The sequence below is a fragment of the Cyprinus carpio genome, chromosome A18 (assembly GCF_018340385.1).
Source record: "Cyprinus carpio isolate SPL01 chromosome A18, ASM1834038v1, whole genome shotgun sequence".
Taxonomy (NCBI): Eukaryota; Metazoa; Chordata; class Actinopteri; order Cypriniformes; family Cyprinidae; genus Cyprinus; species Cyprinus carpio.
In genome coordinates, this window is record NC_056589.1 from 1,862,704 (window position 1) to 1,881,027 (window position 18,324).

Genomic DNA, 18,324 nt, shown 5'->3' on the forward strand with positions numbered 1-18,324 from the left:
CAGATCCTCTCTGGAGATGGCAGAATCTTTTAATTTTTTATTGATTGGCGATTGTTCAATCTCTCTTTGACAAACGTCATTGACTGCTGGGGTACTCATAGTGGGCTAGTTAAAGAGTAGTTCACAATTTACTGACAGGATATATACAATTTCTGACAAAGTGAGCAGCGCAAAGGACTATGCGTGCATAGCTGCCGAAGGGTCACGTGATCCATCCAAAATTTAATAGTTCTGTATGTTGTGTCAGGGTTGGCATCATCTATTTTCAAGTGTTCTGGATCCAGACTGAAGCTTGTGTAAAATCCTAGTTACCACGGGATGCGGCAAAACAGAGAAACAAATAGGGACATAATTAGTGTAGCTGCTGTTCCAAACAAGTAAAATTAATTAGTTTAACCCAAGAATAATAATGCGCATTTGATCAGATATAACTGCTGTCCAAGATTATGAGATGCATTATTTGAATGCTTGGCCAAAGAGATGTGTTTTTAATCTAGATTTAAACAGAGAGAGTGTGTCTGAACCCCAAACATTATCAGGAAGGTTATTCCAGAGTTTGGGAACCAAATATGAAAAAGCTCTACCTCCTTCCTATCCCAGGTACTACCAAAAGTCCAGAGTTTTGTGACCTTAGGGAGCGTGATGGATTGTAGCATGGTAGAAGACTAGTTAGGTATGCAAAAGCTAAACCATTAAGGGCTTTATAGGTAAGTAATAATATTTTGTAACTGATACGGAACTTAACCCTCTGGGGTCAATAAACGCGAATACGTGTTTTTGTGGCATCTTCTCCTGATAACATCAAAAATAACTTAAATTAAACTTTCAGATTTGATCGTACAGATAAGACCCAATACATCAATCGAATCTGTAAAGGGTTTACTTTTATTTGTATACACAAATAATAACAACAAAACATTGTGCATTTATAAAATAAAGAAAACAAACCGGGAGCTCTGTCTGCCACCTTGGTCTGCGTGATCTTCATTTAGAAACGTGTCATTAAAATGAACTGTAACTCAGCAAATACTCAACAAAGAGACATGAGAGAAATATATATAGAATGCTTGACATGTCTACATTTAGACTAAGCAAGTCTTATCGAAAACAAATATTCTGTGATAAAGCTTTGCGAACAGTAATAAGACAGGAATAAGACAGGATTCACCTCAGAAAAGACTCGCTGTGACAAATGAGAAGGAATTAACCTAAAGAGGATGCGTTGAGAGGAATAACCTTTGGATTATCTCAGAAAAATGTATGCAACGGCTTGATCCAGCTGAGATCATAAACATGAGTAAGTTTTTATTAACCTACTTGTATTAGTTTTCACATAACTTGTAAAATGTTTACAAGTTAGACTTTTTTCCAAACTATAATTCCTGACTAAATGTATAATCAAGTGAAACATTATGAAGTTTCATTCACAGCAATGAAATGTCTCACTATTCCAAGGTTTTTTTTTATGTTCTATAACATGGACAGCAAAACGATATACAAGTAATATGAGTTATAATGTTACTAGCCTAATATCAGTAAGAATGACTAGATAAAACTTTTCTGTGATAGGCTATTCGCCGTTTCACGAATATAGCCATATGTTTATAAACTATATTTTTTTGATTGTATAGGCTACATACAAAGCATGGTTTGTGTTTATGAATGCAACTAAACTTCTGTTCATGAATATCTGCTCTGGTGTAAATATTTTGAATGTGTTATACCCTGTTACTGGTGTCAGAGGTGTAAAAATGTATCAAGTAAGTTTTAAATATCACTGATAATATCTGTGCTATGTGGTAATTGTGTTCTTTTTTTCTATAAATTACTACTAGTATCAGTGACCATCACAATAATGTTAATAATGTAGTTTATTTGTGTAAACAGCATGCTTACTTTTTTATTTCAGATATGAGGATGCAACAGTGCAAATTAACCTGTTGCAAAGCGAGACAATGCAAATAAGCAGCCCACTCAGCGACCTGGAATAAAGCTAAGACCAAGTGAGGCACACACTCCCATGAGTCTCTTAAAAATGTTATTATTGTATTGTATTTTTTTTCGTCCTTCAGAGCACATAAACAATATACACTTTGGAAATATCAGGTAGGCCTATGTGATGTTCATTTTATATATTTCAACATGACACAATACCATGCATTTACTAAAGCAGTAATATTGTGAATATTGTTACTATTTAAAATAACTGCTTTCTGTTTGAATATTTTTAAAATGTAATTTATTCATGTGATCAAAGCTAAATTTTCTGCATGATTACTCCAGTCTTATTCCATGTGTAAAAATATACACTATACCATTCAAAAGTTTGGAGACAGTATATATAGAAATTAAAACTTTTATTTAGCACACAAGTGATGATAAATAAATGTATCATGTTACAAACGATGCTGTTCTTCTGAACTCTATTCATCAAAAAAAAAAAAATTCTTCTCAGCTATTTTCAACATAATAATAATAATAATAATAATAATAAATAAATAAATGTTTTTTGAGTAGCAAATCAGAATATTAGAATGATTTCTGAAGGATCGTGTGACTGGAGTAATGATGCTAAAAATTCAGCTTTGAAAGTCAGCTTTGATTGTTCCTAATAAACTGTTTAACTGCACTCGCAAGTGAATCTCAAGTTGATTTGTGTGATAACTAAATATATTCTTAATATACTACAAACAAAAAATATATACATTTATTTTGTCATTACATTCTTTCTTGTAACTCTTCCCTCTCAGTCACATACCTGACAGAAAGGCTCATTATGCAGCTCATTATGCAGGCCTTTGTCTTCTCATGTCAAATATTCATGATCATTAATGCCTACTTGCATAACAAAACAAATAGTGTCTTAGAAAATTTAAATCAATATACAGGTCCTTCTCAAAAAAATTAGCATATTGTGGAAAAAGTTCATTATTTTCCATAATGTAATGATAAAAATTAAAGTTTCATATATTTTAGATTCATTGCACACCCAACTGAAATATTTCAGGTCTTTTTATTGTTTAAATACTGATGATTTTGGCATACAGCTCATGAAAACCCAAAATTCCTATCTCAAAAAATTAGCATATTTCATCCGACCAATAAAAGAAAAGTGTTTTTTAATACAAAAAAAGTCAACCTTCAAATAATTATGTTCAGTTATGCACTCAATACTTGGTCGGGAATCCTTTTGCAGAAATGACTGCTTTCAATGCGGCATGGCTTGGAGGCAATCAGCCTGTGGCACTGCTGAGGTGTTATAGAGGCCCAGGATGCTTCGATAGCGGCCTTAAGCTCATCCAGAGTGTTGGGTCTTGTGTCTCTCAACTTTCTCTTCACAATATCCCACAGATTCTCTATGGGTTCAGGTCAGGAGAGTTAGCAGGCCAATTGAGCACAGTAATACCATGGTCAGTAACCATTTACCAGTGGTTTTTGGCACTGTGAGCAGGTGCCAGGGTCGTGCTGAAAAACGAAATCTTCATCTCTATAAAGCTTTTCAGCAGATGGAAGCATGAAGTGCTCCAAAATCTCCTGATAGCTAGCTGCATTGACCCGGCCCTTGATAAAACACAGTGGACCAACACCAGCAGCTGACATGGCACCCCAGACCATCACTGACTGTGGGTACGTGACACTGGACTTCAGGCATTTTGGCATTTCCTTCTCCCCAGTCTTCCTCCAGACTCTGGCACCTTGATTTCCGAATGACATGCAAAATTTGCTTTCATCCGAAAAAAAGTACTTTGGACCACTGAGCAACAGTCCAGTGCTGCTTCTCTGTAGCCCAGGTCAGGCGCTTCTGCCGCTGTTTCTGGTTCAAAAGCACACTCCTGTGCACAGTCGGCTCTGGATGTTTCTACTCCAGACTCAGTCCACTGCTTCCGCAGGTCCCCCAAGGTCTGGAATCGGTCCTTCTCCACAATCTTCCTCAAGGTCCGGTCACCTCTTCTCGTTGTGCAGCGTTTTTTGCCACACTTTTTCCTTCCCACGGACTTCCCACTGAGGTGCCTTGATACAGCACTCTGGGAACAGCCTATTCGTTCAGAAATTTCTTTCTGTGTCTTACCCTCTCGCTTGAGGGTGTCAGTGATGGCCTTCTGGACAGCAGTCAGGTCGGCGGTCTTACCCATGATTGCGGTTTTTGAGTAATGAACCAGGCTGGAAGTTTTTAAAAGCCTCAGGAATCTTTTGCAGGTGTTTAGAGTTAATTAGTTGATTCAGATGATTAGGTTAATAGCTCGTTTAGAGAACCTTTTCATGATATGCTAATTTTTTGAGATTTGGGTTTTCATGAGCTGTATGCCAAAATCATCAGTATTAAAACAATAAAAGACCTGAAATATTTCAGTTGGTGTGCAATGAATCTAAAATATATGAAAGTTTAATTTTTATCATTACATTATGGAAAATAATGAACTTTTTCACAATATGCTAATTTCTTGAGAAGGACCTGTACATACATGCTATTTTACATATTATTGTAGCCCCCATTTGTACTGAATTATGTTTTAATTAACAAGGTTCGGGAGGAGCACGTCAGATACTTAGCCTAATTAGCACAGGTGGAGCTCACTTAAGATAATCAACACTAGGGTATAAATACAGCTGACTTACCCCTATCCATTGACTGTTTATCATCAGCATCCCCCCTCCACCCCATCTCCCTCCACTTAGAGTTCATTTTACACTTATGTATTGGGGGGGGGTACTCTAGGTTCGGGCCATTCCCGAGCTCGGAGCCCTTCTCCGGACAGCATGCCAAATATGCATTATATACTTCAGCTAATTATATGTAAGTGTAACTCATGAAGTACAGTGTTTTCAGACTTTAGTCATTTATATGTTTATAAGCAAACTGAAAAAAAGCACAAAAGTCAGGGCATGTCAAAACTTATCCAGGCCCCAAAACACCCTTAGACCCCAGAGGGTTAGATAAACAAAGTGCTAGCATTAAAACTGTGAACTCACTGCGAACCAACATCCATAAACATTCACATTCACATTTGAATCATCTTTTTTCAGTGTGCACTTTTTCTTTACTTCAAACTTGCCATGTTTTTTGCTGTCACATCGTTTATCTACACTGGACGCGATAAAGCATTGCAAATCATTTGAATTTTAGCACATTATAAATAGACTCAGCAGTTTTCTGTCGGGGATTTGTCACACTGCGCAGCATCCAGTGTAGACAGCATTTCTGTCGGGGATTTGTCACACTGGACACTATGTAAGTTAATGTCACTTTCTGATTTTTTAATTTTCATGCCACATTACTTGAAATTTAGCGCGGGCCAAACATTTTTTTCTCATCGCCGGATGTGGCCCGCCTGATGAGGAACCCTGATCTAAACCATTTTAAAGCCTGCGCTTGAATACCTGTATAGTTTTGTTATCGATCTATGAGTATGTCATGATCTATGGTGTCGAACGCCACACTAAGTTACACTGGCTTGTCGCCAAACCTTCACGCCGTGGTCAGAAAAACAAACCTTGTGTTTCTTTGGTCAGGGAGTGCCCCAGCCTCTAAGGGCGGCTCCACGATGCCCAAACAAAACCCAAACCCCACCAAGTCCAGGAGGGTGGTAGAGCTGAGGTGGAACAGGGGGTGGAATGGAGGGCCAGGCCCGTGAAGGGGAACAGGACCTGAATCTTGATGTGGACCGTGGAATGTTGGCAGACAGTGAAGCACTGGAGGACCTGGGCCGCGGAGCAGTGGTAGACAGTGAAGCAGTGGAGGGCCTGAGGACCTGGGCCCATGGCGGTGCCGGCAGAGTGAGAAGCCAAGGCGGATGTGGCAGAGCAGGGAGCCACGGTGGAGCAGGCAGAGCAGTGCGGCAGGGGGCAGAGCAGGACGGCGGAAGCCATGGCGGAGCAGAGACATGGACAGACCACTTGACTGTGATAGAACATGCAGAGAATTCTTGAGCAGCTTCCATAGCCAGAACAGGACAGGCAGCATTATCATAAATGACCTCTTTGGTCGTGACAGGGCAGACTATGAGTTCATGAATATCCTCCATGGCCGTAACGGGGCAGACAGTGATTTCATGTTTTGGCCTCCATGGCTGTGGCAGGACAGACAGTGAGTTCATGAGTGGGCGCTACCACTGGAGGTTCTGCAGCGGATACCACCACCTCTGGATGTTCTACAGTGGGATTTGTGGAAATGAGAGGCCTCTGGGGCAGACTCATGGACAGGATACACCTCCGAGGCAGATTCTTGGACAGGGAGAGGCCTCTGGAGCAGACTCGAGGACAGCATGCTCAGCATGCTCAAAATGGCGACTGCCATTACAGGAAGGGCAGCAGAGGGTGACAGGACCTCAAAGATGGCTGGGCTTAAGAACACTGAACTCACTGGGATGCCTGCAGCTCTCACTGACATCAGTGTTGAGTCCATCATGCTAGCAATCTGTCTAATAAGTCCTGGACCAAGCTCCACATCTGCAGGAGCTTGGGGTACTATGGCAGCCGTGGCGTGACGAGGTCCTGACGTGACGGCTGTTGTGTGGCGAGGCTCAAGTGTGGCGGCCATCTTGGCCGGGGACAAAAGAATAATGATTAGCAGCAGTTCAGAGTCAAAGTATCATGTTTGCGATACAAAAGAACCATTCCTTTTCCATAATCAGTCCTTTATGGGAAGTGTGAATGTCTCATAGTCTGAAAACTTTATCATGATGTGGAAAGAAAATATTGGAGTCAGTTTGTTTACTTTATTTTATTAGTGTTCCTTTATTTTATTAAAATAAGCAGTATGGTGTAACATTTATTTGAAACACATGTATTTAGTACTTGCTACCTTATAACTTTACTCTTTCCTTTCATGGTTTTGCATGGCTTTGGAAAACTTTTTGCATAAATCCAGGTCGTCAACACCAAGCTTTGTTGCAATTTCTTTCTAGGAATTAAATACTTTCTCTGAATCTTTTAAGTATGTCCACGAGCGATCATATAGATGCGAATATATCTGTGCCAGCTCAGCTATTCGACACATTGTATTCATGTTGCTAATGATAGGAGATGTTGTTTTCTTGCCTGACCTCCATTGAATGAAATACGAACCAGGGGGGAAAAAATAAAATTTAAAAAAAAATCACACGTCACAGAAGGTGGAGTTTCAGAATACACCCATCGATTGCATAATTGCCACGGACCAATGGAAGCTCAAAGGTGTTTAGGAGCCAAACAACTCCCCAAGAAAGTTCTTCAGTCAGCTGTTTTGAACTGCCGAAACGAACTCAAAACAAACTTCATTTTGGCCTGATTTTGTTCTAAATGACGTCATATCAGTTCATTCTTCGATTTCGTTTGAAGTATACTGGGGCCTTACCACGTGCCAAACTAATAACATGGCTGTCAGCATTAAAAGGTATAATTGCTGTTTTCTGCCGTGCAAATTTTGTTTGTGATGAAAATAACAGTACATTTTCGTCAGTTATTTATATCTACAGATCAATGCATTTCTTAAGATTTCTGCTCATTCAAATCAGATACAGATGAAGTAGCACTGTATGATGACATTTGTTTGAATGCATTATTGCGTAAGCGATTACATGTGAATGTGCTGTACCTGTTTAATCATGCTTTAACCCAAAAATAATCAGTAAAAGGAACAGACAAACTCCTTGAGAACTAGTATAACTTCCAGCTAGGCTATTGCCGTCATAATAACCTTCTGATTTGAAAGATCCATCTGTATCAAGCTATAGCTGACATTATTTTTGTTTTGATTGATCTTTTTATAGCTTCACATTATTTCTGATTTGAGTGATCCTTATCCTCATGATGGAGTGGTGGCGGAATGATGGATCATTGGTAATTGATGGATCATTGGTAACTTTTAAAAACTCCGCTCCTCACTCCAGTCAAAATCACATCGCTCCACTCCGCGCTCCACTCCCACTTCACTCCGCTCACATACTCTGGTCGTGACGAGACTCTGGAATGGCAGCCATGATGGCACGAGGCTCTGGAATGGCGGAAATGTCGTGAAGAGGCTCTGGAATGGCAGCCATTTTGTACAAAGTCTCTGAGTTGGCAGCCATTATGGGATGAGACTCTCGAATGGTGGCCATTTTGTAAACAGTTCCTTGGGTTGGCAGCCATTTTGTAACGAGTCTCCTGAGTGGCGGCCATGTTGTAAAGAGTCTCTTAAGTGGCCGGCATGAGGTGAGCAGGCTCTGGCTTGGCAGACATGATGTTAGCAGGTGCTGGAGTAGCAGACATGAAGTGAGCAGGGTTTAGGCTTGGCAGGCATGACGTTAGCAGGTGCTGGAGTAGCAGACATGACGTGAAAAACAACGTTGGCTTGGCAGACATGACGTTAGCAGGCCTTGGAATAGCAGACATGATGTGAGCAAGTTTGGCTAGGCATATGATCAGTGTATTGTTTCAGAGACCAGTTTGTTTTTCCTCCAGGTAGCCAGAAATGAATGGGTTTATTTAAACCCACTCGAAAAATGTCCTTCAACGCAACGTCATTAAAGTCCACTAAATGACACAGTCCACAAAAGTCCTTAACATAATCCTCTAATAATCTATGGTCCGGTCACCTTGACGAAGACATGAGGCGAGAAACTGCTGGGTCCATAGTGTGGTCTAGCTTTCTGTCACAAGTGGTCTACTGAAGTCGAGTTGAAGTGAGAACCCAAGTGCAGTTTTCGTTTATTAACATAGAGACGACATAATCCAAAAGACTTGACTTGACTGGAACAGACTTGACTAGGCATGAACAGACTTGAATCCTACAGACTTGGCTTGACATAAACAGACTCACCGACAACAGGGTTTCAACATCAAAGCTAGACAACGAACAAAGGAAACATGAGGGCTATTTATATCAAACAATGAGGGTCAAGTGACAAGAACCAACCATAAGAAACAAGACACATGGCTAAAAAAAACCAATGAGAACATGACACATGAACCAAGGAACCAATCTGAACATAACACACAGACAAGGGAATCACATGACAGAACATGACTATGGCAAAACTACAAAATAAAAGACATGAAAACAATGAACAAGAAACAAAGACAAGGGAATCACATGACAGAACATGACTATGGCAAAACTTATTAATGAATGAGTTGATAATAATTTTGGGTTTTGTGAAAAAGTTCATTATTTTCCATAATGTAATGATAAAAAATTAAACTTTCATATATTTTTAGATTCATTGCACACCAACTGAAATATTTCAGGTCTTTTATTGTTTTAATACTGATGATTTTGGCATACAGCTCATGAAAACCCAAAAATTCCTATCTCAAAAAATTAGCATATCATGAAAAGGTTCTCTAAACGAGCTATTAACCTAATCATCTGAATCAACTAATTCACTCTAAACACCTGCAAAAGATTCCTGAGGCTTTTAAAAACTCCCAGCCTGGTTCATTACTCAAAACCGCAATCATGGGTAAGACTGCCGACCTGACTGCTGTCTAGAAGGCCATCACTGACACCCTCAAGCGAGAGGGTAAGACACAGAAAGAAATTTCTGAACGAATAGGCTGTTCCCAGAGTGCTGTATCAAGGCACCTCAGTGGGAAGTCTGTGGGAAGGAAAAAGTGTGGCAAAAAACGCTGCACAACGAGAAGAGGTGACCGGACCCTGAGGAAGATTGTGGAGAAGGACCGATTCCAGACCTTGGGGGACCTGCGGAAGCAGTGGACTGAGTCTGGAGTAGAAACATCCAGAGCCACCGTGCACAGGCGTGTGCTTTTGAACCAGAAAAACAGCGGCAGAAGCGCCTGACCTGGGCTACAGAGAAGCAGCTCTGGACTGTTGCTCAGTGGTCCAAAGTACTTTTTTTGTATGAAAGCAAATTTTGCATGTCATTCGGAAATCAAGGTGCCAGAGTCTGGAGGAAGACTGGGGAGAAGGAAATACCAAAATGCCTGAAGTCCAGTGTCAAGTACCCACAGTCAGTGATGGTCTGGGGTGCCATGTCAGCTGCTGGTGCTGGTCCACTGTGTTTTATCAGGGGCAGGGTCAATGCAGCTAGCTATCAGGAGATTTTGGAGCACTTCATGCTTCCATCTGCTGAAAAGCTTTATGGAGATGAAGATTTCGTTTTTTCAGCACGACCTGGCACCTGCTCACAGTGCCAAAAAACCACTGGTAAATGGTTTACTGACCATGGTATTACTGTGCTCAATTGGCCTGCCAACTCTCCTGACCTGAACCCCATAGAGAATCTGTGGGATATTGTGAAAAGAAAGTTGAGAGATGCAAGACCCAACACTCTGGATGAGCTTAAGGCCGCTATCGAAGCATCCTGGGCCTCCATAACACCTCAGCAGTGCCACAGGCTGATTGCCTCCATGCCATGCTGCACTGAAGCAGTCATTTCTGCAAAAGGATTCCCGACCAAGTATTGAGTGCATAACTGAACATAATTATTTGAAGGTTGACTTTTTTTTGTATTAAAAACACTTTTCTTTTATTGGTCGGATGAAATATGCTAATTTTTTGAGATAGGAATTTTGGTTTTCATGAGCTGTATGCCAAAATCATCAGTATTAAAACAATAAAAGACCTGAAATATTTCAGTTGGTGTGCAATGAATCTAAAATAAATGAAAGTTTAATTTTTATGATTACATTATGGAAAATAATGAACTTTTGTCACAATATGCTAATTTTTTTGAGAAGGACCTGTATGTATGTATGCATGTATGTACAGTGGCCGAGAGAGCTCAACGTGCTGCAAATGAAAAGAAAAAAAATAACACCTGCAAATTAAGAAAACATCTTCAATTTGACAACACACATGCTGCAAATTCTCAAAACAACCAAATACAGAAAAGTGTTGCAAATTCTCCTAACACAAACAAATACAGAAAAGCGGTGCAAATATGAACAGCACACATTGGAAATGTGGTAACCACAAAGGTGCGAACATGGCTGGGACACGCTTATAAATGTTTGCTCTGAAAGGTGAGATTTTTGTTTATTTTAACATCTTGATCATACAATTCCTTAGCTTTTTTATATTATTAGCCTAATTAAGCTGACGGAATACACAATTACTGTAGGCTAACTGTGAAAGGTTATAAGCTGGCTAACTTACTTTACATATTCCCTTAACAAAAAAATTAACTATATGGATTTACTATTAAAATTAATTAACAAATACATTTAGCCCATTATATAAAAATAAATAAAAAGAAACTACACACACTATATTACACTAACTACAGTTTAACCATGGTATTTGTATTGTGGTTATAAATACTTAAAGTACTTTATACTAGTATTAGTAGGTATTTTAGGTCTGTATACTTGCGTGTTTTTGTATTTGCAGTGTGTTACTGTTTTTTGTTTGGGTTGTGAGTATTTGCAAAGCGTTTGTTGACAAATTGATGGAGATGTTATCTTAATTTGCAGGTGTTTTTTTGTGTGTTTTTTTTTTTTGATAGCACGTTGAGCTCTCTCGGTCACCATATGTATGTATGGATGGATGTATATATCCTGTGTATGGATGTATTTTTGTATTTCTACATTTATTTATTTACTTGCCAAACCTATGATATTTTTTTTGTGATTTTTTGTTTTTTTTTAATTTATTATTTGAATATTTTATTCAAAATATAAATCCTTTGTAACAACATACCACCGTTCAAAAGTTTTGGGTTTTTGTATACTTTTATTCAGCAAGGATATGTTAAATTTTCAAAAAAAAGTAATAGTAAAGACTAATATTGTATTGCAACAAATGATTCCTAATTTCAACCAACAGTGTGAAAATCTGTGTCCCATGCAGTATTAGAAGTGAGGGGGGGAGCAAACATTTATATATATATATATATATATATATATATATATATATATAATATATATATATATATATATATATATATATATGTATGTATATAAATGTAAATTCAATCATGATGACATGGGAATCCATCAGGAGCACCAAAGTGTATTTTTTCCTGTCAGTTTAGGCAGCCTCAGTACCCAAAAGCACAAGGCTTGAACAGTAATTCTTTAAGCTTTCTTTTTACTTATTATAGATAAAATAGTTTTATTCACTTATCTGCTAGTTTTTCTTGAGTTTCATTCTCAGAATACAAATAAATATATATTATTATAATATTTATTTGTAATATATATATATATATATATATATATATATATATATATATATATATATATATATATTTTTTTTTTTTTTTTTTTTTTTTTTTTTTTTTTTTGTAGTTTAACTATCCAATTATCACTGAGCTTAAAGAGCTTTAGATGAAGATTTTCCCATCATTTGTTTCTTTGTGTTTTTCTCTGGTTTTAGCAAAATGATGTAACATTTTGGAGCAAATATGCAAAAGAGTAAACTAAAACTTGATGCTAAAATAGCAAATATGTGCACGGCTACAGTAAATTTTCGAGGAGAACTGACATAAGCTGGGATAAATGTGATCCATACAGCACAGAATATGAGCATACTAAATGTTATGAATTTGGCTTCATTGAAATTATCAGGGAGATTCCGAGCAAGAAAAGCTAAAATAAAACACAAGATTGATAGCAGGCCAGTATAACCCAGAACAGCCCAGAAGCCAAGAGCTGAACCTAAGTTACATTCTAGGATGATCTTTTCTCTATAATAGCTCAAATTCATATAAGGAAAAGGTGGGGATATCGTTAACCAAAGCACACATATAATCATCTGTATTAATGATAATGAAACAACACTGAGTCGCTGTTGAAGAGGCCCAAACCATTTCATGACATTACTTCCTGGAAGTGTAGCCCTGAAAGCCATTAAGACCACCATTGTTTTTTAACCCCAAACACAGGAGATACAGAGGACAAAAGTGATCCCAAACGCTGTGTGACGCAACATACAGGACCACTCAGTGGACTGACCAATGAAAGTAAGTGAACAAAGGAAACACAGTGAGAGTGAGAAGAGCAGCAAGAAGCTCAGCTCTGAGTTGTTGGCTCTGACAATAGGTGTTTCTTTATGAAGATAAAACAGAAAAGATACAATTGCTGTCAATAACATCCCAAAGAAAGAGAAAATACAAAGCACCATCCCCATGATTTCTGTATAGGAAAGGAATTCAACCACTTTTAATACACATTTGTCTTTGCCTTCATTCGACCAGTACTCCAAATCACAAGGAAAGCAGTCACTAGAATCTGTGAAGAAATTTCAGGAATGAATGAATGAATAATGGAAAGCGTATCATAAAGTCAATGGTTAGCATTACAGTTTATTTGTGTTTACGCAGCTATACACTTAATCATACTTTCATGAGAGTTTTACCTGTTTCATTATTTTATTTCTCCTTCTGCACATGGAATACAGTCATAACAACAAACAGGTCGCCCTTTTTGCACAGCTTTTCTAGTACCTGGGGGGCAGCTCTCACTGCACACGGACACAGGGAACTATGAGAAAATACATTGTCATATAAAAATTATGATTTGAATTGTTAAATGAATTGCTCTTCTTTATGTATATGTCATTGCTTTCGTACTTATTTCATCATATTCCACTTACTGATTGTTCTTTATTCATTGTCCTTTTCATAATTCAAATGTTATTTGCCCTCAAGATTTTTTTTTTTAATAAATAATATTAATGTACCTGCCTACTGTTCCCTGCCCATATCATGTGTTCCTGGATGACTCGAAGACACTGTTCGGAAGGCAGTGAGCTGTCATAGAAGCCCACATACTTAAACTGCAAACTTCCATCATCAGCAGGCTGCCAGTTAATAAGGTCATATTTCGCTGCTGGATCACCGCTTACATCAAAGAAGATGTCTTCACCTGTTTTAACAGTGAATCTCACATCCCTCATATAATCCAACACCTTATAGGAAAGATTGGAATCATAATAAGTTTCAGTGTATATATATATATATATATATATATATATATATATATATATATATATATATATATATATATATATATATATATTTTTTTTTTTTTTTTTTTTGCATACCTTTTGTGGCGTAGGCCGTTCTCCTTTGCTGCTGCTGGTAGAGGATCTCAAGTCTTTTAATACATTGTGTAGTGTATGTGCAATAGCATACACTGCAGTGTACACTTTATTTACTATCCGTAGCTCTGATACATCAGTATATTCATTTTGCAGCTCTGCCAGTTTTTCTGAGCCAGTACAGCCACCACTACTGTTGCTCCTAAAAGAGCACTGAAAAACTGTTTCCCAGAATTCTTTTAAAAGTTCATTGTTTGGTTCTTGATTAGGATGCACATTTACTAAGAACTCTCGCAGGCCCACAAGTTTAGCATTTGCTATAGCAAAACCCACAGCTCCAGAGAGGAAACTGTATTCTTTTGTTTCTGCAAATGTTCGATAAGTGATCCAGGATTCACTGCCAACCCACTGTATCCCTGTGATGTTGTGTTGGGCTATTACATTTAAGAGGGGAACAAAATCTCCCACTGCAACGAAAGCCAGCACTACCCTGGCGGTGCCCTTCTTTATCACTTCTAGTGTCTTTAAAAACTGCTCCTTTGGATCGGTGCTTAATATGGCCTCTGAGTATTCAATACAAATCCCCTCTTGTTTTGCAGCCTCCTCAAATGCTGCAATACCATTATTACCATAGTCCCCACGACTCCTCACTGTCCCAACCCAGGTCCAGCCAAAGTGTTTGACAAGCTGAGCCAGAGCTCTGCTTTGATAATAATCACTGGGTATTGTTCTGAAGAAGGATGGAAACCTTTTTCTGTTACTCAGGCATGCACATGTGGCAAAATGGCTAATCTGCAAAAAAATGGAAGTTTGAATTTTAACCGCACCAAATAAATAAACTCCACTCTATATAAAAAATAGTATTATTTTCATAAACCTTAGAACACTACAATCTAAACATTGCTTCTATATTTACAACAATTGCTTTGCATTTCAATTCAAAGCATAATTGGTGCCTGTTCCAGTGCTTCATCATACACTAATTCAACATGATAAAAAGCAGCAAGAGTTAAGTAAGTAAGAGTTCTTACAACAGGTAAGCTGAAAGGACCAACTAAAGAAGCCAGTGCCATGGTGGGAGAGGAGTTTGATTCTCCAACAATGGCATGAACAGCTGGTGGTCTAGAGCAGGATGTATCACTCAGAGTCTCTTCATAACCATTCATTAAAGACATGCCTGACAGAACAGTTTGAGATATAGAGCTACAGGAATCATATATCTTATAGCCCAAAGAAACACCAGGCAACAGCTGTGTGCTGTTATTAATCTCCTCAATGGTAAAAATTAGTGTCTGAGCATACTTAAACCCACGTAAGCTGTTGAAGCTGTAGAAATAGAATTTCAGTTGTGTGCGTCTGCAAAGTATCATCACCTCAAAGAGTTATTATTTTCATACAGACCTGCCACATGTTGTTGGCTTTGGTTTGGAAGTGAAAGGCTGGATCTTCAGCAGAGCACTTTTGTGAAATGAAAAAATTGCCCCAATATTGATGTCTTTTTGCGCAGAAAGTAGAGGAAGGGCAGGCTGACCAAGTAGTCTGCAGATTTGTGCTGATGCAGGCACACAGACCCCATACACCACCAGCAGCAGTTGCAGCAGTGACACAGTCCTCTTTGCCATGCCAGTGTATATGCAAGGCAGAAACATCTGAGTCAGAGGAGAGATAGTGCCGCCCTTTATCATCAAAAAACCCACTGGGGTTGGCATACTGAATCCCTAACTATTGTTTGCTTTGTTTGTACTGAATTTCTCGTAGTACTCTATACGTTTTGAGATGGAGTAGTTCCAAATCCCAATTGCCACTCAAAACAATAGCACACAAATCCAATCCAATGGGTAGCACAATAAGAACCATGATGAATAGTATGGGATTATTATAATAAATTATTTAAATAAATGTATATACAAACCAGATTCCAAAAAAGTTGGGACACTGTACAAATTGTGAGTAAAAAAGGAATCGAATAATTTTCAAATCTCATAAACTTATATTTTATTCCCAATAGAATATGGATAACATATAAAATGTCGAAAGTGAGACATTTTGAAATGTTGCCGGCTAAAACTCTATAGATCAAAAAAAGAAGCCATATCTAAACATGATCCAGAAGCACAGGCGTTTTCTCTGGGCCAAGGTTCATTTAAAATGGACTGTGGCAAAGTGGAAAAACTGTTCTGTGGTCAGACGAATCAAAATTTGAAGTTCTTTTGGAAAACTGGGATGCCATGTCATCCGGACTAAAGAGAACAAGGGACAACCCAAGTTGTTATCAGTGCTCAGTTCAGAAGCCTGCATCTCTGATGGTATGGGGTTGCATGAGTGCGTGTGGCATGGGCAGCTTACACATCTGGAAAGGCAACCTCAATGCTGAAAAGGTATATCCAAGTTCTAGAAACAACATACGCTCCAATCCAGACTTTGTCTCTTTCAGGGAAGACCTTGCATTTTCGAACATGACCATGCCAGACCACATACTGCATCAATTACAACATCATGGCTGCGTAGAAGAAGGATCCGGGTACTGAAATGGCCAGCCTGCAGTCCAGATCTTTCACCCATAGAAAACATTTGGTGCATCATAAAAAGGAAGATGCGACAAAGAAGACCTAAGGCATTTGTTGAGATAGAAGCCTGTATTAGAAAAGAATGGGACAACATTCCTATTCCTAAACTTGAGCAACTTGTCTCCTCAGTTCCCAGACGTTTGCAGGACTGTTATAAAAAGAATAGGGGATGCCACACAGATGCCACACTTTTTGAGATGTGTTGATGCCATTTAAAATTTAATTGAAATTTAAAATCAAACTTATTTTTCCCTTAAAATAATACATTTTCTCAGTTTAAACATTTTGATATGTCATCTATGTTGTATTTTGAATAAAATATTTAAATTTGAAACTTCCACATCATTGCATTCTGTTTTTATTCACAATTCGTATAGTGTCCCAACTTTTTTGGAATCAGGTTTGTACAAAGAGGTTTGGAAATTCGACTCTTGAAAATTATGGAATTTTGAAATTGAAAATGTGTAGGAACCCTGCTGGTAATTTTCACTGGTTCATATTTATCACACAGAAAGTAACATGAATTTTGACTCCAGTCTAGCTGTCTCAAGTCACATTTCACTTGGTATGTGTTTCAATCCATGTTATTGTTAAAAAATATCTTGCCCCTTTTTGCAGTTTTTCACAGTAAGCTGAATTATACCACTTTCAGCTCCATAAATCCTGTTATAACATTGTTGAGGCTTATGAAATGTAAAGATCTTAGACTAGATTTTAAAATATAAAATGTGGTACAATTTATATCAAATGTCAGTAATCTTAGTCTTGCAGTTTTTCAAATTAGCTATCTGCACAGGCTACGGAGCACACCATGACACACACCACGAAGCACAACAGAACACACACCAGGGTGCAAACCAGGACACAAACTTACAGATCACACCATGATACATCCTACAGAGCACACCAGGGAGCACACCAGAACACACACTACAGAGCACACCAGGACACATCCTATGGAGCACACAAACACACATACCATGGAGCACGCCAGGACGTTCGTTACGGAACACACCAGGGAACACTTAATGAATTGGTCAATGGAAATGAACACAGCTTTTTTAAAGTGCTCCTTTTTATTGGGCCATGAAGTTTTTCTTAAAAAATATTTTTAGGTGGGACTGAAACAGGCTAAAAGTACTTATTCACAGTTCTCGACATCCATCCTAACTTTTCCTGCTGGCATTAACTGTGTTGTTACTTGTTACGTGTTAATTGTTACTTAATGTTACGTGTTTATTTTTTATTTTTTTTAAGAGAGAGACATGAACCACACTTCCAGTCCAGCTGTCTAAGGGCTCTTTTCAGGAGGTACGTTTTTCAGAGTGCTAATCTCTTAAAGATTAAATGTTTTACAGATGAGTTTCGAGTGTATGGAAAAACTGTTGTGGTGTTTTCTTTAGAAAATCCATGTAGAGCGCACCAAGTACAACAAGAACCCACAGAATTAACATATCAATGGTAATAATAAAAAACACAAATTCTTGTTTATGTTTTAATTTAAACAGTAAACCACACAGTTATTGTTAAAGGCTTTTATTAATGAGTTTAAAGACGTTTTGAGTTTCTGTCTCTTAAAATATGTATTAATTTATTTACTTTCTTTTCAGAGTTGTCTCCTTTTAAGCGGAGCATTCTGAAGGCTTTAACAGATGATTTTAAAAATCCTAAAAAATTTTAAAACTGAAAGAGACCATAGACATAAAGATAAGTTTTAAACAGTTTTTAACATTTATGATCTTCAAATTGTTTGACCATACAACTGGAAAACTGTAGTAATGATTTCACAGTGGC

General features: G+C 38.1%; 1 protein-coding gene across 1 annotated transcript; it reads right to left on the bottom strand.

The window, feature by feature from the left end:
• Window positions 1-12,235: 12,235 nt before the first annotated feature.
• On the bottom strand, window positions 12,236-15,588 carry LOC109088967 (extracellular calcium-sensing receptor-like). Its single transcript, XM_042775862.1, is given in 7 exon segments — window positions 12,236-13,152; window positions 13,280-13,292; window positions 13,294-13,404; window positions 13,604-13,831; window positions 13,967-14,755; window positions 14,995-15,289; window positions 15,365-15,588. Coding segments are annotated over 7 exon segments (2,574 nt in total). The 5' UTR covers window positions 15,586-15,588.
• Between the last annotated feature and the right edge of the window lie 2,736 nt (window positions 15,589-18,324).